At 38.4% G+C, this 27914-nt stretch overlaps 1 protein-coding gene across 1 annotated transcript in view; it reads right to left on the bottom strand.

Moving 5' to 3' along the window:
- Nucleotides 1-27914, bottom strand: part of GRID2 (glutamate ionotropic receptor delta type subunit 2) — a 716389-nt gene that overhangs the window by 186956 nt on the left and 501519 nt on the right. The window contains exon 8 of the mRNA XM_064510476.1: nt 24496-24615. Within this exon, the coding sequence (XP_064366546.1) occupies nt 24496-24615 (120 nt within the window). The remainder of the gene's footprint in view (nt 1-24495; nt 24616-27914) is intronic.

Genomic DNA, 27914 nt, shown 5'->3' with positions numbered 1-27914 from the left:
AGAAGTCTTTAAGACCTGCACTGCTGGAAGGTTTGAGGATGTACTCAATCTTTACAGGATCTCTGCGTGCTTGCAATCTTATTTATTTATTTATTTATTTTTTTAATCCTTCGTTAAGTATCTACCATCAGCCTTCAACACACAAGGAGTATCAGGGCTAGAGGACCTTCATAACCCATTCCTATGTTCTCTGAAAGGGATTTGATGCAGCCAAAATCAGGCCCCTGATTTATTATTAAATTTTCTCATTATCTTTTTTGGTAATAACATTAAAACGCGAAACACTGAAACAGTATGTGCAAATACTCACACTCTCCCTCCTCCCACTAATACACCAAAATCCTGCCTCCCTTTCCGTGCCTACAACTTTTGCGTACCCAAACTTCACAAATTGGACAGTACTTCTTATTGACAGCATTAGTTCTACTAGTTCAGTCAAGCTCTAAATATGAAGAAAAAGTTAGAAATGACTAGCTGTGAAATAACGCAACCTGGAAAAGTCATGTTCTACAGAAATTCTGCTACTCACTTCACCAAGATGAAAATTTTGCTCACCGATTCAGAAATGTAGTTAAGAATTTCATCCCAAAGCTTTCAGGAATCAAAGGAGGGAGTGCCATGCACTAGAGAGGACCTGAGATCAGAATTTTAGTGGGGAAAAAAGATTGCACAATGGACACAATTTCTACATGATGAGCAGAATGCAACAAAACTTAAATGGAGCTGCAGAGATTTTTTTTCAATAAAACCTATGTGTACCTTCCATGTCATTTTTAATTGCAAACAGCCGTGCAAAAATGAATGGAGAAATATGAAACCCAGTACTAATCTGTAAGCTCCAGTCAGTATTATAACTGTATTGAGAAGCAAGTGGTACAAGTAAGCACATTAAATCTATATTCATGGTTCACTTTCATGACATAGACTTTTCACTATTCAGTATGTGAATTTTCTAAATAATATCTCCAGTTACTTGCCTCTGCTGGACACCCATCTGAGCATTTTCATGGTAGGTATTGCACTCAGTGAAATTACAGGAATTATTTTTCAAGTGTTTTCATATGGGAATATAGCACTTCATTTTCAAAATTTTTGTTTCCTTTTGGCCATTCTCTAAATAGGTAAAGTATAAATCTGATCTATATTTACAGTGGATGGCATACGACAGTTGCTTAGCTCATGCTCTGAGACAAAAGATTATGTGCATTAGCTCTTTCCCAGGCCTTTTTACTAAGAATCAAGGTTTCTTAGTTTTCATTTGACTGCATTAATGTAGAATATAGATTTTTTCCATCTCAGAATGATTTCATGTTTGCCTACAAGTCTCCACTTGAAACATATCCATAGTATCAGATGCAATCTCCATCCCAGAAAGCTAAAAGAAAACTAACGTATTAGCGTTTTCCATTAATAAATTAAGCCATTATGTTAGCGTGAACAAAGTGAATAAAGGAAAATTTAGAATCTAACAAAACCTTTTAAATGTAGATAACTTGCCTTAGTTTACAAGAGGTAAAAGAAAGTTTCCCAACAAAATCAGACACACATTTTAAAATACTCAGCATAGCTTAAACACACTTTGTAGTTTCTAGAGTCTTTCCTCTAAAGCACGTGAACAAAGCTGGTAAACCTGCAGTCAGCAACCTTAAACCTTATTCTAGGAATGTATCCAAATACCATGCATGGTGAAAAATCAAATGAAAATATCTTACAAAACACATGCTACTGCGCAAAATTTGCAGAAATTGCCATTTGAGATTGTTTTTGTAAACTTCAAACCAGAGGTTATTTTAATTCAAGATGTACCTAACGCCCAACGTTTGGGGGTGGAGGGGATGTATTTCAACACAGGACGAGGCAGAAAAGCAGCTTCATTCCTTTTAACAGAGCTTCAATCAGGTGTCACTCTGCACACCCAGAACTGGGAGGGGGGCTAGGGGAGGTCACCCGTTTGGAGATGCTGCAGACCTGGTGTGTGGCGAGCAATCACTGTCTGTTCCAGTTCCACCTCCTCCTTTTGCTTTCTTTACTCACCTATTTAGAGTTAACTATTTGGGAACCAGTATTCTAATACTGGTGTATTTCTAATTTCATGTCAGATACCACATGGTAACATGTTTGCCAATTAGATAATTAAAAACACTTTTATATTTAGCAACAGCCTAGCAGACAGAGAAATTAACTAAAAAAGGAATGTGAAAAAGAGAGATGTGATATTAGGACTTTGGGAAGGATGTAATACACACTAAAACACATGCCGTTTTTCTCCTTAGAGTAAAAATACATAAAAGGGTATTCACATGGTAAATGAACTGCAAGCGCTATAAGCACTAATGGTAAGGAAAAAGCGGAGACAATGTTCTAAATTAAATCTTATCTATGTCCATTTATATGTAAAAACAGTTTGCAGATGCCAAAGAAGCAGCCACGATATATACGAGTCTGGTGCACCTATTCTCTCTATATACAGAGTAGAGATCTTTCCCTATGTTTACATCACGTAAATGTTTTTTGCCAGTTATCCAAGGTTTTATTATACGTCACAACAGACTTAACAAGTAGCAGACAGTTACTAGGTAAGACAGTCCAGACGGCCAGCTCAGTTTCTTAAAAATTAAAAATAATCAAAAAAACAAAAAAAACAAGTTTCTACCAAGGTGTTTGCTGCACAGACACTGAAGCGCGACAGAAGGACAAGAATAGGATTGATGAGAAGCTATGATATGTTCACAAATCATGCTGGGTATCTCTGGTAAGCACAATACATCTTTAATGCAAATCAATACAGACAATCTGAGGATGGCCCTTGAGAAAGGCAGCGCAATCAAACCGCCACACGGAAAGGCAGAGCTGGCCCAGCGGCAGGCCACACAGCTTTCTTGTATTTCCAGCATCAACAGGAGTGAGGAATTCATTTGATAATTGCGGCTGTTCAAATCATCTTTCCTGTTAAGCAGGCAGTGCAATTCAGGGAGATATTCTGGGTTTTGCCCCGTAATGGCACAATTACTCACCAGCTGAGCACAGTGCACCATTGTGGGAGCGGGCAGCAAAGATTAGCCTCACAAGCTGCAGATGATGTGCAATTTGAGCAGAAGTCGTAAAGTTTCCCCCATATCACCTAGGCAGCTTCAAAAACCACCAGCAAAAACTCAAAGTTTTCCAGCGGCTTTTTTAAAGGGAGCAGTTCCAAAATAAAGCCACATATACACTTCCAAACCCCCCAAATCCTGCTTTCAGATGCTCAGCTGTGATCGTGTGGACCCTGTTCGCTACACAACTGATATTATATAGGTGAGCAGTCATGTTTACAGCATGAATTCATTTGCTTCTGGGTATAGTGCCTACAGTTACACTTCTTTCTATGAAAGATCTTCTATAGCCTTACTAAAAAAACCAGGGGAATATCTCCAAAACATATGGTCCTAATCTGTTGTCTTTGAAATAAAACAAGGGAGGAAAAAGCAGTGATGTTCAGTGAATATTTGCAAAGGAAAAACACCTTACCTTGAAAAACAAAATCAGTCAACTTATAAAATGAAGCCTACCTTCCACATTAATTCAAGACCTTGAATAAACTGTAGATTTTAAAAGTAAGTTGAATTATTTCCCCTATCCCCTGTTCTCTGTAAACTCGTATGTAATTGAACTTGCTGAATCTTGAAATTAAAATTAAAATAACAACACACTACTCCCCTAACTTAAACACATTCCTGTTTCAAAACATTGATTTTTAAAGGTATTTAACTGACATTTTAAGTGACACGAATTATATATAGGCACACAGTTGGCAGCAACCTAAGTTCCTGCATGCCAGATGCACCGGCAGATGAAAAGGTTTCCATCAGCCTTTGCAAGAGGTGGTCATGGTGACCACCTGACCCATCTTTTTGCTCCCCTGCTTGAGCGTGATGCGGATAGGGGTCTAGGAGCATCCCTGAGATCATTTCAGGCGCGTCAGATGTGAATGGTTCAAACGCACAACTTGTACCCAGGCCTGTCGATAATAAGGAGCTGCGTGAAGAGCAGCAGAAGTGAGCAGGAAGCTTTCCAGGACTCCGCCGCGTGTCCTCTTTGCACACCCTCACATTTTCACTGGGCAAAATGAACATGAGGAAAGCAAAGCTATACGTAGCCCCAGGGGTAAAACTCATTCCCATGTGTTCTTTGAGAGTAACAGCTACACTTTCGCCTGGAGGTGTCCCTTTGGTCTTTCCTACATATTTCACACCAGCTTCGATCTGGTGAAGCATCTGAAGACATTTATTGATGATGAGTTAGATGCTCAAATGGCTTTGCTACTGGAAAGTGTATTTCTTCTTAGGCAGGTGCTTATTTTTGAGAGAAGAAAAAAAAAAAGCAACAGACAACCAAAAAATCACAAATTAACATATAGTGCTTAAAATACACGTGGATAAATCATCCTTGGAGCATAACTGACCATACAGTTCTGAATGTTTCATTAAATGGATTAAATACTTGCAATGTTATAAAAATGTCCTAAATGCTATTACTTCTGTGCGTAAAGTTAGGAGCTTAAATCTTTAATTGGCCATACAAATCTAAGTGCTTTAATCTTCCAAGATGTTAAGACTGTTGCTTCCACTATCTTTGTAAATTTAGATTTCTAATCCACACTAAACCTCCCCCACTGCATGCTTCCAGTGTTTTCATCCAGTATACTTTAGAATGGGAAGAGGGAACAATTATGTAAGTAAAATTAGCATATATGTATTTATTTACATTACACACACTTACAAAACACATCTAAAATCATCTTTATCCAGAACGTAATTCAGTTGTATCTTACAGTTTAATAATTAACATCACAATTTTTTTTTTTTTTAATTACTGATACGTTAATTACACACACATCCTACCACATGAAAGAACGGAAATTTTAGCTATGTTGGCTTCTTATTTAGTGTGTATTACACCACACCATTTCTGAAGAACCCTAGTGAGTTGCAAATGAAAATTTAAAACCAAAAGGGAGACTAACATTTCTAGGGGGTTTAAAGCAGCTTTGCTGAATTTTCTGCAGATAGTTTAGTCTTGTTGGAAGAAAGAAAATGAAATTGAGCATTCTAGCAAAAAATAGAAAGTAAAAAGTACGTGCATGCATGTGTGTGAAGAAGAATGCTATCTAGCCCGCAGGAAGATAAAACCAGCTCACAGCAAGGAGGATATATCACAAAGAATAAGTCAGGCCAATAGGAAAAGCAATTCAATATTCCACGGAGACAGAGATCTCAGTCTAACAAATCCAGTATTGCTCAAACATCAAGGAAAAAACTTCAACAGTAAACATTAAGTAGTACCACACAGTAGAAAAAATGAATCAGAAACACACTAGAAAGGACCATAATAAGTGATATCCAACCATGAGTAGAGACCACAGCATGGCATCTCTTTGAACTGTGTTCTGGCAGCCAACTGAACATAAAAGTCTCCTTTTCATAAATCTGCTGGTGAGACTCATGGTACCTCTAATGAACTGCTCCATCAATGCTTAAAACCAAAAACAAATGGCAAGTGACCCTCTTCTAATTCCCAGCCCAAGTCACATGGCTCATTACACACTTATATTACAGCGATAAAAGTCATATGAGTGACTCATTTGGCAGAACAAGGAGAAAATACAACTTGAAAGCTTCCCTTAATATATATATCTACCAGCATGTTAGAGAGGGGCCAAAAGAAGGGAAAAATTGATGGCCAGAAAGTATTAAGAGTCAAGAAGGTAAGGACCAAAGTGCTGGAGGTTAAGACAAAAAGAGACACCAAGAAGAAGAGCTGTTAAGCTATTAATCACAGAAGGTAAGCCCCGGACACAATTGTCTATGAGTGTCCCAAACATAATGCATTCTTTGTCGCTATAAATACGACCGTGCTGGCAAAGCACAGGGTAAGTAGTCCTCTAATTAAATATCAGCACTTAGGAAGAGAGGAGGTGAGGGTGACTCTCCGTTCAAAGAGAGGCGAACAGAAAAAACAAGAGTCTGAACGGCGAGAGGCCAACACCGCACACTGCTGTCCACGAGCAACCAGGAGCCTCGCGCAGAGCCGCTGCAAGTGATCCCTCCGGCACCTTCGCCACCCGTGGAGAGGGGGATCTCCAGGAGATCTCCGATCTCCAGCAGGGAAAATCCTCAAGGCTTCAGAAAGACATAAGCCTTTGGAGTCAAAAGTCCATCTCACTTTTACCTATTTGGGATTTCCAAATATATTGTATTTCAGGCCAGGCAATCTATTTTTGCACAGGCAGCTGTATGGCCTATGGCTTTACAGAAAAACTACAGCCCATCAGTTTGTGTCTGCATGCACCCATATGTATGTATGTATATGCACATACATACTAATCAGCACCTGTGTTATCAGCTTGAGATGAAACAGTGCTCTGGCAGAAATCTTTCCCATTTATCCCAAGTCTCTCTCAGTGCTCTGTGCTTTAAAAGAAAGGTGCAATCTAAAGGCATTTTAACAACTTCTATGTGAAAAAGATACACAAACGATAAATTATTCTTAAAATTAGAAGCAGGCAATGCATCGATAATTTAGTTCATTGGTTGAATTACAGAGGGAAGTCTGAGAGCAGTGGCAATAAAACACTGATAAAAATATTTTCCTTTCTAATTAGTTTTTCAACATATTGGAAAGACAGCAGTAAAAGCTGGATACTGATTTTCTAACTCTGCAAAGCTAGTAAAGGGGAGCAAAGGAGTTACCTACCTGTATCACCAGTTTTTGGCATTTCACACTGACTGCACATACTTGGAACACTTGGACAACAAAACAAAATAAAAGAAACAGCGTGGAAATGGGGCAAAGAGGAAGCAGCCAGATTTGTTCCTTTCCCACACTTTGCCAAAAATAGTGTTTCTTCCTCAGAACTTTTCTGTTCCCACATTAATAGGGGCACAGAAAATGAACATGCTTGCTGTTTATCAGCCAGTGACATCAAAAACTAAAAATAAAGAGGAGCAAAGAAGTCTTCCCATTCTACCACGTTATTAACAGGCTTTTCCCTACCGTTCTGATCTCCTATGTACTTGCTCCATACTCTGGGCTCTAATTCATACCATTTCTCAGTTTAAAACTCACCTTCAAGCAGAGTTCACCCAGACTAGTCAAATCCCATATATGTGCTATATAGAGAAATGCACCAGCCAGCCAGGTTTGTATTTCCAAGTGAAGACCCTGGCCTTTCTACCAATACTGGAATGGCCAGCAGAGAATATGAACTGGTGATGAACCTGTCTCCTTCAAAAATGCAGTAGGGGATGGGACATATACCCCAACACTGACCTGAAACAACAGCTACACATGAAAGAACGCAGGGAGCTGCGTGGCAGCCCCGAGGCACTTCAGAAGGCTGTGTACAGAGATTGCTGCATCAAATATATTGCATTTTTAAAACTTGTCATGATTCCTCTTCTTCTGCTGTGTTGAAAAAGATATGATTGTTTTCCCTTTCAGCAAAGGCACAGAAGAAAAATTAACAACCATTTTTCAACCTGGTTCTTGAATTGTGTTTGCTCCTTCTAATTTCCTGCCGAAGTGTATTGCCAAAGTGTTTGCAAGGTGACATTTTCAGGAGCTCCTTACAAATTGATTGGCTAAACTGCTGTGAAGCTGAGAGAATTTGTCTGAAGAATGACCTCCTTTCATTATAAAGTCAGTCCTGGTGAAACCGCTACGCGCAGGAAAAAGCCTGCCCCAGCCGCCCCACAGAAGCGCAGCAAGGCTGGTTGGTGGTGCGGGTCGCAAGCCCAACGCAATGGGCTGTGTAATCTGCAGAGCTCCTGATAACCCTCCCATGACAAGTCGGGTCACCACGCTTTTCACCGAATGCAAGATGGGATGGAAAAAGAAAAAAGCAAACTTTTCTTAGAAGATATCCTGCAGAGTGAAAAAAAATTACTTAAAGGGTAATATCGACTTCAGGCACTAAACATGCAAATCCCTTCTCTCCGTGAGCATCGGCACGCTCCATCACCATTCACCTCCCATTCAGCCTTTTCGCCTTGCTGCTGTCTTGGTGTGCCTTAAACTTTCTAACACCAGCATGTCTACTTCTCCGTCCTTTTAGGCTGAAGCACATCAGGACGGGGACACCTGCGCAATCTGTGTACAGACAAGTCATTGCTCTGTGAAAAGCCAACTAACACTGATAAATAACTTCGCAAAGCTACCTACAAAGGCAATTTATGCTTTAATATTTCTAAGCACAAAGCAATATGCTTGTGCCTACGATTTCACAAGAACAGGCTCAGCACTTTTTAAACAATTCCAGATATTTATCAAATTTTTGTTCTCTGTTACTCCTCTGACTTGAAAAAAACACATGGACAAAGGACAAGACATACATTAGTTGATGTTTTCCCATTCTTCCCTTCATCAGTATTTCCTTAACACAGGCCTCCTCAGATATACAGCAGAACATAACTTTGATCAAAAACGATCCCTTTGTGAGCAGCAAACTATATATACAAAACCCATGACATTTCTAAATTGTTGTCTCTCCTGCAGTATAAATTTGCAGCCATTCTGAACAAATAATGCTACTATTGAGGAATTTGCTTAACTATTTGGAAGTGAAGCACAGAATTCATTAAAGGTTAACTACAGTTCTCGATAAGCAGACTGTAACCACACAAAGTGGAATTTAATCGCGGTACAGAAACTGAAGCCCATGTTTTTGTGATGTGCTCCACAAAACCTTACATAATTGCAAATAGTTCGGAAATCAGTCATAGTTTAACGCTGCATGGGTAACTTCTCAGTGCTCCTATGAAATCAGACAGCAGGACTGGTTCAGGGGTAACTTGGGGAGCACATCACTGACAGACTGAATCCCAACAGTATTTCGGTAGCAGCTAGCTCCCTTTGCGTATCACCGGTCAGCCTGCAGAACAGCTCCTCACTGCCAGCTGCTCCGTGCAAGAAGTCTTACAGAGCACCAAAGCTGCAGTCATACCAACCTATAGAAAGCATGCAAAAATTGATCTGTACTTCACAGAGATTTGGAGAAGAAACAGTGAACTAGAACTCTTGAACCGGACTGCCAAATTAGCTAGCTAGTCTCTCTAGATCCCTTTCATAGTTTTGAACCACCTTTAGGGCAGTGCCTCCCTTCTACATGTTTTAGAGGGAGATTACTAACTAACATAAGCACCTGAACTAGCTGCCCAAAACTGATTAGTCTTAACAAAGCAGTGACAACGACATCATTGGAGCAAGCAAGTGAAATGTCATTAGCTTTTTCAATGCTCATAAGACACATAGATGAGATTTTTTTCTTAATCCAGAGGGGTATATTTTTTAAAAAAATTGTATATATTTATGAAAATGGATATATTATCATGATGTTTGTATAAGGCTGAATTGTGTGAAAGTAAATAAATATTTCTTTAGGCATATTTCCATGCATTATAGATCAAAACAGTGAACTAATTCACAACTTAAAGCTGAAATAAATAGTACACCAATCACAAGTTCATGGATACTTACTAATCTACAATATCCCGCTTGCTATGATTTCCTAGCAAATAGCACTTGCACCAAGGAAAAATCTTTTTTGCTCTTGGGTTAAGGTTTATGGAAGAGAAGAGACCAGTTATAATTCTCACCAAGAGAGGGCAGTGAAATATCTCAGTTTACTAGAAAAACCCACACGAGAACCATATACCTTCATATAAGCAAACACAAGAGCAAATAATCTCTGTGGGCATTTAATTTTAAATTCACTGGAGCATTCAACTGATGCCATATTATTTTTAACTACCTCTCCGCCCCTGCCACACGCACACCCTGATTATTTATAAACATGTACCTATTGTGTTTAAGGGTCCACAGCTGGAGAAAATAGAAAGAGACTGTGGATAAAACTATGAATCCCCGTGAAATAAGATTTTTTCTCTATATCATAAAGGTTTTCAAGACAGAATATTGAGAATCACCTGCCTTCTACAGGCAGGTTTACAGCAATGTAAACTAATGTTTTCTTCTCGGTTTTACCTGACTTCTCCAAAATATAGAGACTTTGCCTCCTGGCTCTGTTCAGCGCTTTCTCTTCTTTCAAAGCCAAAAAAGGCAATTTAGGGCCTGCATTCGTTCCCAGTTCTTAATGATTTTGTTGAATGGAAGCTGTGCTATGCTGTTTAGGATGACTGATTTTTTTTTGAAGGAGTCAGCATAACCAATTTTTTGCCTGAGGTTATCTCCTAACTTTTAGGTGGTGAAGCTTAAATTGTCCTCCTCCAAAATCTTTCATTCAGGCATCTGGGGTAACTCTGTTATCTGTGGTCTCTGAATGACTGCAATATCTCTTCAAGTCAATGGTCGACTGCAATATCTCTTCAAGTCAATGGTCTCCTGCATGTCTGAGCCTATTGCTATCTCCACAGTTTGAAAAATATGGCTGGCAAGAGCCATTTGATCAAACAGTCCCCTTTTTCTCCTTTCCAGACCCAAATAAAGATTATTCTCTTACCTTAGCAAAACAGTAATTAACAACTAACCGTATAACCTGTCAATAGATAGATGTAACCCACAGGGAAATATTTTGCCTTGTACGGAAAGATTTTGGAGGTGTTTGGGGTTTCGTCTTCAATAGGATTGAAGAGAGATCACACTGATGCAACAACTTGGTCCATTTGGCATATTTTTATATTTGTATTTGCTGTGCCACATTTCAAAAGATATGGCAAAAGTGAAAAGAAGAAGAGGAGAGAGAAAAAAATACACTTGATTTTATCAATGGTCTTTGAAGGTTTAGAGCCTTAAGTCTTTTTTTTTTTTAATGAGTTTAATTAGACCAGACACTTTTATGTACAGACATTTCCTCTCTTCATAAGGCAAGTAGAAAGAGTAATAAGATACAAAACAAAATGATGAGAAAAATCTTTCTTTGAGAGTGTATCAAAACAGTCTGTTTTCTTTATTGATGTTTTCATTTTCTCCTCCAGAAATTATTTGCTACAAATGATGCTACAAAACCATTTGAAAACAGTTTAATATAGCTAAGAAGGGATATACAACTGAACCAAAGAGATGACTATTTATAAAAGGGTTTAGAGGGACTGATCTCTAATATAACGTGGGGTATGATGCCACATACTGAGTACTGGTATGATGACACACACTAAACAAATAAGGATGCGGCACACTATCATAAAATGGAGAGCAGAATACTTGTTATTAATATAAATTTCTTATCATATTTGTCCTCTTCCACAAAAGAATGATAAAAGCAGCATGAAGACCTTTGCTATGAAATCAGCTAAAGTGAAATTCACTTCCCTTTGGACTGAACAGAAAAGCTCCAATATGCTGGGATGCTGAAACCATTTGTATTCAGTGCATCAATCCCTGTTTAATGCAATCTGTTGGAGGCCTACAGTCACAAAGTGACATGAAGATTGTATTCTCATGTGGGAAGATATCCATCACTTAGTTGGTCTTTTCATGTTTGCTTTCCTGCAGACATAATAAGTGGCAAAGCCAAAAGCAAGCAGGGTGTAAGGTCTTCAACAGCAAAGTTAGTAGCAAGAGACGACAGTAACTTCCACACAGTATTTAGAGTGCAACAAGCCCCAGGGCCAAATAGAAAAATCAGTTTGATAATCCAGAATCAGGCATATCAAGAGCCTCATTATAATTTGCTATAGACTAGATTAGCTGTGCATTATTCTAGTCTTTGAAACATACATCAAAAGGTAATTTGTGACCAGATAGGTTTCCAAATTTGGGGGAAATACAGTTTTGCTTCGTCTTTGCTAACCAAAATGGCTGTAATTGAAAATCTTTCTGCAAGAGCAAGGCAAGGTGACTATCAAAGTATCGTAGATTGAGCTTCTGAGTAAAACATTTGCCTGTATCATTACCATTTTAGAACAAAGTCCACCTCATCACCTTCTTCTACATCAGACTGCTGCAGAGGTAAAAGTGATACAAACAAGCCAAAAACACCCATCCATGCGGCGCTTGAACTGAAGCATCTTTGCAATTCAAAGCGTGGGCTATCCTTCTGCAGTATTTTCTGCACAGATTTTTCCATTGTGCGAATGAACCTTTCACATATTTTATGCCATACCCTACACACTTGCAGCAAAAAGTGAGAAAATTCTCAGAAGTTACTCCTCACTAACGCAACATCATTACAGAGCTTACATCCTAACTGCATAGCAGATTGCCAGTGAAAGCAAGCTCACAAAGTCTGCAACTTTAGAAGCAGAACATGCACTTGGAGGAAAAAACTCAGTGAGGCAGCCAGAAACATATACGCTTAGCAGCAGACCTGGGGGGCTGCCGTGGGGACTGCAAGGCAAGGTAGTTGCTGCAGGGCAAAGATGAAAATGAAGATGACTTAATGAAGAAAGGAATGATACAAGGAAAGAGAATTTATAAAACTGTTTAATTGTTGTGGCAAGAGTGGGACTGATATTCCCTTTCAGAATTTAATAAATATTTTAACAAAAGTGTATCAAATGCAGCAGCTCCACTTTGTGATAAGCGTGGTTTAATTGCAGATACATGCTGCATAACTAGATCCTAAATGAAATATTTTCTTACTCTGTATGCTTGTATGTTAAATATTTGTCTCAAGTATATAACACACAGATTAAAACACCCTGACTAATGAAACCTCAAACTTGCATATTCCACAGGGAAATCACAGATTTTATTAGCGGTTAATAAATAGAGTAATAAAACACTTGAAACCCTAACTGATGCAAAGCACCAGAATAAAGGATTTAAAATATAATTCCATCACTTTTAAAAACAATCAAGTTCTAATGTAAAATCAGTAGAGGTCTATGCAAGCTGCACATTGCATGAACATGTTCATATAAAACTGATGCTCATTAATAACATTAAAAAGCATACTTCAAATCAGATTTTTATGGGCTATCATATAAACACCTTAGTTAACATAAAAGTGTATTCTTAAAAAAAAAAAAAAAAAAAAAAAAAAAAAACCTACCACTTATGCAGACTAGTATATTTTGTGAGTATAGCTATTAACACAGCTACCTACGCCACATAGGCATAACATAGCTCCATGCTTCAAAATCCAGCCAACGTAGCCGAAATACAAACGCCTGTTTCCTTGCAAACCAACTTGCATAATGAAGTCACTTGTCCAGCATTTCAGACTAATAGGTTTATAACTAGATAAGGCACAGCAGAAGCCCGGTGAAGTATGGATTAGGAAAATGCAGTGAAGAAGAGACTAGATGTGAGCTCCAAGGAATAAAATGAAGAAGCAAAGAACAGATAGAAGAAATGTAAAGATCCAAAGTAATAAGTCAGTAAATAAATTGAAAGGAAATAAAACTGACGAAGATTTTTTTATATATATACATATATATTTATATATATATATAAATTAAGGGTAGCACGATAATCACAAGAGAGCAGGGCATGGGAGTGACAGAAAACAGGGAACAGGTGATATCTGCACTGACGCTGGGATCATGCACGACTGAAAGAGCAAATTACTTGAAATATTGTTGCAGATACGGGGTCTTCTCAACCATTTTGAGGTTTTCTGGCCCAGCCACATTAAAAACCTTCATTCCTTGCTCTAGCCATGAGTTGGCTCCTAAGCTCTGGTTTTGCTTTGGCTCCTTGCTCCGTCCCTCCTAGATGGAAATACAGCCTAACTGCATGAAAAAAATGAAGGGGCTTTATTTCCAGGGGGATTTTAAGGGAGACACCATTTCCTGTAGCATATCATGTACTTTTCTCTATACATACATTTCTGCTGTTTGCAAATATATTAAGTTATTATTTATAGCTAATAAGTTATTAGTGTACATACAAATGTTATTGATATTAACGTCAATTCACATTTTTAAATAAAATGTATCAGTTTCAATATATTTCACTGCATTTTTAAACCAAGTCATAATATTCTTTACACATATGACTGAAATCAATTTTAATTTGAACTCAAATTTCAACAGAAGTACTACTTATATTTCTGCAATTTATCCTAGCCTGTTTACAGAAGAAAAATACTCTCTCTAGTGCTGCACTTGAGATAGAAATGGTCATAATAAGTTTCACAAGTTTTGATAAACTCAGAGAAGTAGGATTTGAAGAAAGAATAAGACTATTTCCTAAGACACATCTCCCAAAGCATCCAGACACACATTGCTGAATTTCTGAAACCATAATATTCTCTCCCACATCTACTTCTAGCCTGAAGGGTTTCAAACTCTCATTAGTGCTTACAATTTCCTGAAAAGCTTTATTTTTCAGAAAGAGAGGTTATATCACGTTAAGTTCATTCCGCTTCCTGAAATGAAAGTGTGAAGTATTTGAGACTTAATACATATTGCTCTTTTTCTATTACTTCTGCTGTGCAATTTTAGGCAGGGATACACCATGACAAGAGTATTTATTATTAATTTTTATTGTAACTTACCCTTTGATTAAGGCATTATATCATAACTTTAGAACAGGCAAAAATCTGAGCACTGTAATTTTAAGGCTGAATCATAAAAATCTTTCAACACCATGAAAGAACTATAAATATTATGAAATCACTGAAAGGTTCATCATCCTCATCTTTATCATTTGTAAAGAACTCAGAAGGTGCAAGGCCCTTATCAATTACAAAGAAGTAAATTTTTATCTCTGGAAATCACTTTTAAGATTCTTTTAATTGCAGGATACCGCTATAACCACCTTTTTGGAAACACCTCAGCATTGCCATAAACGCAATACTGAGACAAAATGAAATATCACTTCTAATTCTGAAGTTCTTTTGGCACAAAAGAAAAAGTAATTGAAAACTTCTTTACAAATGATGTTTTATGCATAGTAGACACTTATATTTTGAAATACATGAGCTGATCAATTAGCTGGAAACTACAAAACAATATAAACAGCAACACATTATCAAAGTCCAGATCACCAGGATACCCTCTTTGTCTTTTCAAATATTGCTATTAGTTTCTTACCTGCCTTAAAAGCAGTACAGCAAACAAAGTTTTAGTACACTTTCAGCTGCATAGCGCTAACAAGAATGGAAAACAATCTGGTATTTCCACAACTTGAAGCATAATTCCTCCTCTTTCTGTTTAGCTAACTGTACTGGCAAACATGGTCCAACCTAAATATGAGAATCCCAATCCACTCAGCAGATATTCTCCCTGGTGGGCAACACTCTCCACTCACTGGGGACGGACAGCCGACCAGCCCTTGGCTCTCCGTTACCGTAATTCTTTCTGACACACATCTATGGAAGACTACGTGCTTCTGGTGAACTTGGGAGCCTTCAGCAGTTTCATGGATTCCGGTCCACATTAAATCTATTTTCGTGTTCCTGCCCACTTTAAATCTAGTCTTGAGGCTGCAGAGACTGCGCGTGGTAGATTTGCTTTTGGTGGAGATCCACAGGAAGGCCCTGTGTTTTCATTCAGTTCAATTAACCATTTCATCTTACGAATTGACTAGCCCCTTTAGATCCCACAGCCTTTGGGACAAGGGACTAAATGTGTTGTTCTGCATTCTCCCTGCTTTGGTAGAAAGTGACACCAAATACTTTACGGTCACAGTGATGAAGGTCATTGGGCTTATCAAGTCTGCCGACCCCACTGCAGGAAGTAACTACTCACTACCATCAACAAAATACCACACAGCATCATGCTCAATTCAAATATAGTCTTTCCACACAAAAACTCCTTGATTTTATCTGGACTGTACACAAATATTCAGTGTCTAATAATATACACCTTTGTATTTTTCTATAAATAGGCTGGCTGTGAAAGAAGAAATCTTACTGTGAAAGAAGAGGCATCTGCCCACTTATAGATTTGTGCTCTAAAAGCAACAAAGTTTTGACCAATATGAACCATCCAGGCTTTTCAGACACAGAATTGAGGCTCACCCAGCGTTCGTTAGCCTCTTGGATAACACAAGCTTCAAGGAGAAGCCCCTCACAAAACGTGCAAATTAGCAACAGCTTATTGTTGGGAGAAGCCACATTCCTGTCCCGGCAGGACACATCAGGCCATCTAATCACGTCAATCTTGGCCCACTGTTCTTGAAGGAAAAAGTGGTTTATCAAATCACGTGAAATCTGTGCAAACCCAGTTCCACATACTATAGCCTAAGATCTGTTACAACCCTTATGTATATCAGCCTTCCCAAGGCAAATTATCTGTGCATTGAGCTCTTAATTCTGCGAACTGAAAAACAACCTTCACCACCCTCAAAAAGCTAACGCTAAATGACCCATTTCCTACTATTGTCTCTTCATCCCTCCTGTCAAGGAAGCAGCTCAATATTTTATTATCCTTCTCTCCTGTCTACACGGTTTTCCAATTACTATTAATTTTTGACTAGAACACCCAGTTCAGACCCAAATTTGGATAGAAAGATTTAACTCACTGAAAGTCAAGTTATTATCTTCCTCTTCATGTTATACATCAGCCAAAACACCTCTTATTTGGACTAATGGAGAGCAAAATGCACTTGTTACTACTTCTTACTACTGGAAAAATGTCGGTTTGTTTCAGTTACAAGTATTCATGAATTTGAGTCCTTTTCATCACATAACTTTGGTCAAAAACAAACCAATTCCAGAAAGCAAATGACAGACAGAAAATTTTGAAAACTTTTGTTCTGAAATGTACCCATATTTAATCAGGAATCAGTCCCCCTGCCCTGCCATGAAACTTTTACGGTTAAAATAAATGTTCTATTCTATTAGTTTCAAGGATGATGAACAACATCCTTGAAGCAGCACCCACTGAGCGCTCCCTCAAAGGCGAAGAGAAGTCCCTGATGGGATTTCCAAAATCGCATAGCAACGTTACTGCCCGAGATGCCAATGAAGCATTAAGTTCATTCTTAAATCATCCACACGATTCCTTCTGACATTATTCAAAATGTCACTTTCCAGGCACTTCAAAGTTCCCAAGCACTTCACATCTCTGAAGTTACAATGCTAATGTACTCAGATGAATTATTTGAGGATAAAAATGCACCAGAAATTGCCAGACAGTTCTGCAGATTCATGTTCACCGCAAGGCTTTCTCAACTACTCACACAGAAGAGAAAGCTACATAAATGTAGCAACGGCATTTCAAAAGTGGCCCGACCAATCCAATCCTATTGAAAACTGTAAAGGGCTACTAACAGCAAACGTGGAGTTTGGAGCAACACATGTGGCAGAATTCCCTAGGACTAGTCAGCCTGTGGCCAACTGTAACCCACTTTAAGAAAAGAGAAGGAACCCCAAAATGAACGCACACTACAAGCTTTGCACACTACATGAATGTGACCAACATTCCAGTTCAAGTTCTCTTTCCCACTGTAGTTATTAAAAAAAAAACACCCTACTTGCTCAAAATTTAGTAGGAAAAAGAGTGGCCAAAAATAAATGAAGTAAGTTCGGTAGCTTTCTGTGCTCCCAGGTCCATTTTGAAACACAAAATAATCGTACGGGAACCTCTGTGGTTAGACTCTCGCCTGACAGCAACAACAGAGTATAAAGGTACTCATACAGTTCCTAGATCTCACATTTTTTATTTGATTGATCTTTCTAAGTTTCCATTGTTACAACAAGACATTAAAGGAAAATAAAAACACAAGTTTGAAATGGGAAAATATTTTTTTTCCTGTTCTTTGCTATCAAGACAACTGTATTTTCCGCAGGAGAGGGTAAAATATAACCTCTTATCCTGATGAATGAAAGTGAATAAGAAATACAGAACTATATCATTTAAGGCATATAAAAAAAGAAGCATCTCTTTTTTAATGAAACCAATCAGTCAAAATAGGCAGTTCCCAATCCACTGAAATCAGTTTTCAGTAAGAAAATTCATATCAGTCCTGACAAGAATGGAAATTCTGAGCAAAGGAGATGGACTCATCCCTGCCAAAACTGACAAAAGAAATATAATACAGCGCTAGGGCCCCATGAGGAATTTCTGTTTGACACCAGTGCTCCTCCCCAGGGTCCCATTGCACTCTCCCTTCCTGCTACTCTTTGGTTTTTCCTTTTTTCCCCCCGCAGTTCCCAATGCAGGAGCAAAACCCTATTCATTTCAGAGCGCAGCAATAATCAGCAAGATTTGTCTGGCCTCAAACCCCAGGCGCTGCATCAGCCCACATCTCCAACCCTACGAACGCACCAATAGAAGCCATCAGCCTTCACGCTGAGAACCGGATAGACCTGTATCTCAGTTGTTTGAGTTGATCTTTAACCCAGACACTTAACCTTATTATTCTGGACTGCAAAATCTAGGTGTCTCGTTGTTTGATAGCCTAAAGTCACCCTTTCTCTTCTATAACAGGTTCTACTACATGCTAGTGCCTGTGAGTGCTGGAGTTTACACGATTTATTGGGCTTCCACTTAGGAGAAATTGGTGGGGTAGGATGTTGCTATCGTACTAACTTTGCCTTGGCTCTGTGACACTTATTTGGAATTTGAGAGTTTGAGCTCCAGTTTTGCCCATAAACCTGATCCTGGCTCTCGGGTACTCCACCTGTATGCCCCACTCCTTCAGTGAATAATTCACAGGGAACAGGTTGCTCACTACAACTCCTGTAGTAGTTGTTCTGCTCTGCATAAATAAAAAATCACTGGAAGAAGGACTTGAACCTGGGTCTCCCATATTCCTGTGGCTGCATCCCCCAGGCTGCAGCATCAGTCTCTGGCTTCTTTACTTCGCACTTGGTATGAAATACTAACATGTTCAGGAAAACAGCCTGGGGTCAGGGCAAACACCCACGGTACCCAAGACTGAGATTTAGATCTTTTCCCCATCTGAGCGAGGGAGACCGAAACCTGGCAAATTCTCCAGATGGCAGGCTCTTGATTATCCGGAGTCAGTCTCTGTCTCTCTTTTTGTAGCCTCATATTTTAAAAGAACATGCTTTATTCAAGAGCAAAAGAGGGAAGCTTTTTGAACTTTTACAATTCAGGAATACATTTCTCCCTTGTTTTACTCTTCAAAAGTCTAGTATGTACAGTTATAGTAAAGGCATTTTTCCCACTTTTCATTAGACTCAAATCTGCATTTAGTTTGACTTTAAAACTAAATAGAAGTGCATTTTCAAGTAAATTACTGTTTTCTACTAACACTGGTTTCATTGTGATAACATGCAAATTCCCAACAATCGCTAGCCAAATTAGATTTCACTGAAATTTCACAAAAGATTTGGAGAAGCTAGAATAATGTAAAGAACTGGTCACGGTATCTTCATGTATTGCCTAGGGCTGAATCACAGGAAGAAAATGATACTCTTCAGCAGGTTTACAGCAGATTTAAGTACAGTGCTGAACTGGAACAGCAGGCCTCAGTCGACCAAGGTATTGAATCACATTTTTACCTTTAGTACTAAGTACTTCATTTCATTTCATTTCTGGCAGGCTGCTTGTGTATTTAAAGTTGCTTTAAAGAGAATAACATGTTAGTAGTGAGCTAAGTTTATCTTTCCTATCAACACCAGAGGCAAAGCTTTCAGACACAGCAACATTTCTTTTCAACTCACTAAAAAATACACCATCAATAACGTCTCTGTAAATTGCAAGTATATCTTTCAGTCACATCATAAATTGCATGTCAGCCTTTAGAAATAGCTGAAACAGATCACGGCTTACAGTACTAAGTGCTGGGTTTTTTTTAACTCACATGACAGAGCTCTACCTTTGATGACGATCACAAAGGGAAAAGGTGAACCTCAAGTAGCTAACCACGAAGCTACCCAAGAAGAAAACACTTTGCCCACTCCTGGTTATTAAATAGTGTTAGTTAATTGGTGTCAGCAGAGCTGTCTAACTTCTCTTTTTACCTAATAAAGCAGAAGGGAATAAGAAATTATAAGATGTAACAGAACGATTTTTACCTTGGTAAGAAGAAACAGCAACTTCCCCACGAGGGAATCCAAATATACAGGTATAACATATGTCACTTCTTGATGCATAAGAAAAACCAAAACAACCTGATAACAAACCAGTGCTGCTACTGTAATCAACAATTATTCTCAGATAAAGTGGAAGGAGTAGCGATTATTTTACTAGAATGAAAACAATAAAGTGCAGTGCAATTTTCTCATCTCTGAACAAATATAACAACAATAAAATGTCCCAAACAACCCTTAATCTGCAACATAAAAGCCTGCATGTGTTGGCTCCACAGAGAAAGTCTTGCCATTAGCACTGGCGGAAGGAGAGAACAACCACAGGTTTGCCAGGCAATATGGTCAAAGGCCTCTTTTACTCACATTCACATGAAATGCCTGGAGCTAGGGATATCAGATTAAATATTGTATGTAATGTTACATATGTTCATGTATTTTATATATTATTATACTGCATATAATATAATGTAATATAATATAATAAAATGTGTACTGTTCCCTTCTTAAGGTCAAAAGAAAAGCATTTTGGAAAGAACCATTAAATGACCGAGTCCTAAAATCCTACCGGACAAACCCCAAGGGCTTGAAACACCCTGCAGGACTCAACTTGCTGCCCGGTTTTGCCCAGCTCTGTAACTCCCCACAACGGCTGCACAGCCCAGCCAGCGGATCTGCATTCCCGTGGGACAACCTCCCTGAAGGCCCCGGCTCGACGCTTGCTCCGAGGCACCCCTAGGTGACCTGCCCGCGAAGGAGGCCCTGACATGGGCACCGTGATGCAGAGCGAGGCAGGTGAGAGCCCAGCGTCTCATCTCTTTTCCCCGCAAGAAGTAAACGACAGAAACCATCGAGAAAAAAAGAAGGGGAAAGCACGGGAGGTGGGCGTATGGTAACAGAGATATATGGACAGAACAAAATCCATCATGTTCTCGAAATGGCCATACGCAGTAAGAAAATCAGTGGTGGCAGCAGGAAGAAAGTCTTCCACAACTCAGAGCTGTAATTCCAGACCTCTGAGGACAGATTGATTCTGAATTACAAAGGACTCTGGAAGAAACATGAAAATCACCCTATTTCTGCGGTGCTGTTTTCTCTATCACTAAGATATAAAACAGTACTCCTCTGAGCAATCAGCTCCCCTTTGTTCGTTTGTTTGTTGGTTGGTTATTCAGAGGAATGGTAGCTTTTATTTCAACAGTATAGATAAAAGTACCTCACTGAAATTTAAATGTCAAAGAATACATACTCAAATGCCATATATCAACAGACAAATGCCAACAGAGAAATGTCAGAAGTACTCCCTTGCCTCCCCCTGAATATATCTATATCTGCAAAAACCCAGGCCGCAACATGATATGTAAAAGCCAGTTTTTCTGCAGTTCCTTTGGGACAGCAATACCACCAAGTGTCAATAAACTCAGTATCTGGCAACGATCTGGCTGTATTGCTCCAAGTACCAGATTCTGACAACGTACTTGGCTTAAGCCCCTTGTTGCCTGCAAGGTGTTGGACGGCAGTACTGTCGGGACCTAAAACTTCAGAAAAACAGCACAAAGACAAAGAATTTGTATTTCAGGCAATCCTGCTACTCAGTTTGCTAATTCCACACCAGATGAAGGCCCATTGGCGCAACGCACCTCCACACAAATACTCTGACTGCTTTTTAGTTGCAACAGGAGCCTGTGAAAGTTGCAGGAGACACTCACAAGCAGCTCCTGGTAGGTACGCGGCTTTATTTGGCCAATTAAAACAGACAGACAGACACACGCGCACACACACATCATGCTCCTGGATTTTTTTCTGATTGTTCCCTTTTTAAAACCCTAGGAATATAAACCTGTGAATATAGATGAACTTTTCAGAAGTAACTGAACGACTCAGGAACGCAAACAGTAGCGATTTTAAACAGGATTTAGACTCTCGAGAAATTGAGTGCTTTTTAAAATTTTACTTGCTTTAATTAAAATCAACTGATTATTCCTTATGGAAAAAAAAATCTTTACACACTTGACTTGGTGTGAACTTTTTGTCCCAATGACTTCAATGGGTCTGTTGTCATGATTTCACCCTTCATTATCTCCTATCAAAGTACTTGGAAACATGTTAATTAAAGGTGATGCATTTGTTTAGAAATTTCAGTCTGCTAATTGCAGCTGCTTCCACTAGAGTTGAGAAATAAAAATAGGTAGGTAGTTCCTGGTACTTAGGACCACTAAATGCATGAAAATTTGAAGTGCACTTTAATTAGTGTGTTGCTAACAAAAATATCTGACTTCTGTAATTATTATGATTTGCTTCCAACACTAGTGGCTCATAAACTATAAAGTAAAACTTAATCAAAGTTAAAATATGTGAACTTTATTCAAAAGAGTAACACCTGGCATTTTCACCTAAAAAAAATATATATTTTCCTCTCTAAGTATTTTAGATCCCTGGATTGTATTTTAACTGTACCTATGACTTTCAGTATAAATACCATATTTTTCTTAAATCCATTTACTATTCACTTTACTTATAAAAAATAAAACATTTAATAGGAATTACTTTGACTTTCTAGGGTTTTCTCTGAATCGCTGGATGCTGTTTAGAAAAAATTTTTGGAATAGATTAAATCTGTTCTGCTCTGGAGAGTTCCTTCTTTTTAACTACACCTAGTGTATTGCATAAAACTCTAAGGATAGACATTTAGAGTGTGGCCTTAAAAAGCAAAATTTTCTTATACTCTATATATACTATTTTAAATGTTCATCTCACCAAACAGGTTAAAAAAAGTATGCAAACAAACAAAAAATGTATTTTCAGTATATTACTCTTCTTTAAACTTGCTTTTATTCTGAGCAGGGTCTTGTGGCAATGGATTTTATGATCTAATTGTACTCTGTGCAAAACTATTTTTTTTGACCAATTTCAAATCTATTTTCTTTCAAAGTCAGTGAACATCTTTGTCCTTGTACTATCATAAAGGGTAAACAGGAAGGTTCAGAAAGCCTGTCTGTAATATTTCATTGCTTTGTACACCTTCTGCATGCCCACACCCACACTCATTAGTCTCTTCTTTAAACTATACCACAGTTTAAATTTTCACTATAAAGTATACCATAAGAAAAGAGAGAGAAAAGCTCAGTAATCTTTCTATATTTCTGTGAATTTCCTAGACCTTTCTGCTGCTCTCTTCTCTTTCTCTTCCATCGTTTTGTAATATGGGGAGAACGGAACTGAATGCTGCACTTCGGCATTCACCCAGACAGGCCAGGAGTCAAAAAACAGGCCTATCAATTAAATTAAATGAAGACGTACAGATTTGTCTTAGGAAAGAGTAGTTAGTTGCTCTAAAGAATAAATAGCTCCTAAATACATAGCACGAAAAATAAGTCAAGTCCAAATATGTTGAAACAGACTCAATTTACAGGTGAGGGAATAAAGACTCAGCCAGCACTGTGGTCGTCTACAGGCTTTGCAATGCACACGTCCAAATATCAACAAGGTCCAGCCCTGTTTAGCTTCTGAAGCATCTGGCAAGATCTCTGCTTGAAGTGATATAGTTATAGGCACTTGTGTACGTTCAGTTATTGACAACAGATGATAAAATAGAGCTCAAAACAGGAGGAACGGCCTAACAGTTCTCCTGATGGAAAGCAAAGAGGAAACTTCAGGAGTTTAGAGACATTTTTACCTTCTTATTTAATCTCTCTCTTCTTTCAGAGCACTTATCTGTTACCACAGAAGGTATGCAGCCAAACAACATACTTCATCATATAGTGACACGGACACATGGAACCAGTTTACATATCTTAAAATAACTTTCTCTATCATTTGTTTTGAGACAATCTCTTCAGGTTCCTCACCTACCAGAATTATCCTCAGTATTATTTTACAGGAGATCTGTCTTTGAATTGTTGGATGAGAGTTGCTCCTGAAAAAGTCTATTAGTCTTCCAGTCTTCTAAAAGGTACTTTGTGATTTTTGCTATTTTTACCATCTCAGAAAGTAAGCTGTCAACACTAAGTTAAGGATATAATTCGCAAACAGAGATCTGCTTCCACCATTCTTCATACAGGACTTACCTTTACTTCTACAGAGTATGTAGCAAAACCCAAATGCCAAGACAAGGTACAAGATACTTATCTTGGAGATGTATGCAATTTCCCCAAATAATAATCCAAGTATTTAGACTGTGTCCGGCAGCTGAGGACCTAACATCACACCTGTTATGTAGAAGCTGATTTCTATTAAAGCATCCCATACTTCCTGAAAGCAACAGAAATTTTGTCTACTTGATTTTGCAATAATTTTCTGTTTCTGGAGCTACGAATTCTGCATCTAACTATTGCAGCATCTCATTGTGACCACAAGCATCTCGTGTAAATCTGGGTGCTCTAAATGTGTTTTAATGTAAAATTTATTATTTTGGAAATATAGTTGCAGTTGTTACAAAAGAACAGCCTTCACTGGTCTCTTGGACAGTTTACCAGCAGGTTAACATATTGTGTATTACGAATAACACCTTGATCAACACCAGCTACTGTGAGACCTTTTTGCAATAAGCAAAAGGAATTTAAAAAAAAAAAGTAAAAAATAGTCTCTTGTTTAAATATACGTAGCCTCACCTTGCGGATGCCTCTGCCAAGATCTTCTCCATAATTGGTCCCCAAAATTTCAAAGTGAACATTGGGATTCCCCCCATTTTCTGCAAATTCAAGCTCTCCAGTCAAGCCATTCACTCCACCCTAGTGGAAAGAAAGAGAACGTATTGAAAATGCAGAAGTAGCCAACTACAATATATATTTTTTTAAACCAAAGTATTTGCTTACTATGCAGAATACACACATAACTACCAGCATTAGGACAGTTTTCCAGAGATTGTATTTACCTAAAAATTCAAACCCCCAAATTGTCCCTCTATTATTATTATTACATTCATTAATCAAACAAAGTTAACAATGCTAAGCAGATGTAAACCAAGCACCAGTCTTACTTTCAGCATTTTTGCCCTCTGACTTTTATACTTTGTCCTATCAGCGCATATCTATATGCGTGAAACTCTAGCCCCACTGAAAAAACAGTTTTGCAACTAATTTCAGTGGAACCAAAAATAAACATATAAAAGAAGTTACACAAACATTAGTTCATTTCTTCAACATGTAATCAGCAGAAAAGATTAGAGGTTTGCCTAGCTGAACACAGAGATTTGTTTATGTTCCTCCACAAGTCTCCTAGTACTACGAATTCACAAGATACGCAACAGTATAGTAGTTTTCGGGCTTACTTTTACTTTTTAATTTTAGGTTGAGGTGGTGAAATCGCAAGGAAGAAAGAGTGAATATTTACTATAAAGAATCAGAGCCAAAAAGGCTACACATGCCACAGCAAAATTTTAAGTATATTCTAGGGTTAATTCAACACGACATACAATTTAGCTTTGTACACAAACTGTGATGACTCGGAACTGTAAAAATCAACAAAGCCAAGTGAAATGCTTACAGTGAAAACCTTATGCCTTAGAAAAATCACTCAGTTTTCAGATTCAGGAAAAAAATAGACATTTAATCCACTTCATTCCAAAAACTTGAAAAATATTTTAAATATGCACAGGACAATTTCTGTCTCTGGTGTAAAACCACAGTAAATGCATAGCTGTGCTTCAAAACAAAAGATGAGACTTTTGCGGTTCTGATTACTTTTTCAGTTACAGTTTGATTATTTGAAATGAAAAACTGCAGGATAAATTCCTGCCATATGAAGTGCCCAACTAAGCACATGATTCTTGCTGAATCATGATTTAAAAAGCTATATTCTCACGTCTTCCGTTTTGAGAAAAACTGCATGAGTACAAAATTTGCAATGCCAGTGCATATTAGTGTGAAATAAAAAAAGCATTATCCTTTTATAAAACAGTAATATGATTATAATAAAAATAAGACAATTGCTTAGAGATACACCTTAAAAACTTATTAAGGACTAGTATTGTCAAGGAAACATTTTCTACATAAGTATTTTATGATACGCCATTTTCAATTAAAAACAAGAAAATACTTAGTGTATATACATATATCTTTAACCTCTTGCATCATCATTACTTTTCAAATGAGGCACTAGAATAAAAAAGAAAAAGGTAACCTGCTGAGCAAGGGCATGTCTGCAGGGTCTTTTGCAGAAAGACTCCAGGTCATTCTACCCTCAGTGTGAGCCAGCCAGCCAATTTTAATACATGTCACTACGGCTGGCATAACATTAAGGTTACTTATTAGCCTGAGCACAATTCTGTAAAAATCACACCTTCATGGCTTCTAGACTGGAGCTGGCACAACCTCCAGCTGGTTCAGAGGGCAGAAAGAGTGAGCTTTCGCCTACCTGTAAATTCATACGAACATATCCTTAGCTGAAGAACTGAGTTTCAGGAATATAAACCAGTTTTCTGGTAACTTAAATTTCACTGCATCCTATTCAGTGACCAAAAATAATAACCTGCTGCACACGCCTTTTTCCTCATACAGTCTCATTTGGCTTTTTGAATAATTAAGCCAGGATTTCACAGTACACATGGGGGTAGAAATGCCTGCGACATGCCATAAACACGCAAGGCTGGGGATCCACATCTACCCCCCGAAAGCCTCAGGCTGGCTGATTTGCCCTCCCTGACGGCACACGCCGTGCCCAGTCCTACACGGCTCTGACCTCTTACTGCATATTAGACACAAATCAAGTCTGTTAGTTATCTTTTTCCTATCTCAACTCCAGCAGTAACCGCAACTGATTTTTTTTCATTCAAGTACTGTGGTAATTTTCTCATGCTTCGACGATTTCTTGTGTAAGCGTATCTTTGATTAGAGCTTACTTTCTTAGACTATGCATGTCTGCAAATAGTGTTAAAGCAGCAGCTCAGATTAGATGGGAACACTCCTGGCTTGGAAAGGGAAGAGGCAGAAAGACAAAACAGTGAAGAACCACCCATATAATAAAAATAATAATAATAAAATCTGATAGACAACTTCTTAGAGGTACCAACCAGCCCCACCTGGGACCTGCCTCATCGCCCCAGCCCAGCTGGGCGATGGGGGCACCCAGCTGGACCCAGCTGCCATCCCTGGGCCACCCTGCTTGCCTTGGCTCAGCGTAGTAGACCACGTAACCCTGTTTTTTGCGAGCTCTTGCTGCCCTGAGCGGCACTTCACATGGCACGCGTGCTTGTTTTACTGCTTACGGCTCATAGAGCAGGGGAGCATATTGCCTAGTAAGAGTTTTGTGACAGTGCTCCAGTTTTTCTGCATAGTCTTTGCACTATGTGGATCTCTCTAAAACATTTATTTGATTTATTGCATAGTGGAAGGAGACCATGGAGGAAACTGCCATCCATGACAGTCACTCATCCAGTAACTTCCTGATGAGATTTTTCCAAGTTATCTCACCATTAATTAAGATAATGGGTAAGAGTGAGAAATTTTTCATTCAGTTCAACTTCCTTATAGAAAAAATACTATTTGGGAAAAAAGGAAGACAGATTTATCATCTACTTGCTCAAATTCCTCTAAGGCTGAGCCACAACCATGCAATTTCCTGACACATTTAAAACTGAAGAGTGAAATGTCGGTCGTTAGGACAAAAATGCTTTACTTATGTTTCTGATCACTGCTCTGGGCTTTGCAGAGCTATTATAAACCTTAGCAATATAGTTAGAGTCTACTTGAGTCTTGTCTAGACTAGCAAGATAAACTACAGTTTATAAATGCTTCGGCACTACTATACTGTAAGTAAGTCCCTGAACTAAGCGCTATTTACCCAGCAGTCAGGACCTCACATGGGAACGTCAGCTTGCCAAGCATCAGTTATAAAATATTTCACTGCTTCTCACTGCTCCTTTTCAAATTTCCCTTTTTTTCAAAATATGGTTATGTTGAGACACTAGGTATTTTGCAATTAAGGAAAAATCTGCGGCTATAAGCAGAAGAAAATCCTGTAAGCATTGAATATGAGTATTTCATATTGTATTCTTCAACAATGTTTTCAATATCAAATTTGCTCAGTTTAC

This window comes from Dromaius novaehollandiae, chromosome 4, assembly GCF_036370855.1.
Source record: "Dromaius novaehollandiae isolate bDroNov1 chromosome 4, bDroNov1.hap1, whole genome shotgun sequence".
Taxonomy (NCBI): domain Eukaryota; kingdom Metazoa; phylum Chordata; class Aves; order Casuariiformes; family Dromaiidae; genus Dromaius; species Dromaius novaehollandiae.
The sequence above is the reverse complement of the archived record's forward strand: the minus strand, read 5'-3'. Positions and strand labels throughout refer to the sequence as shown.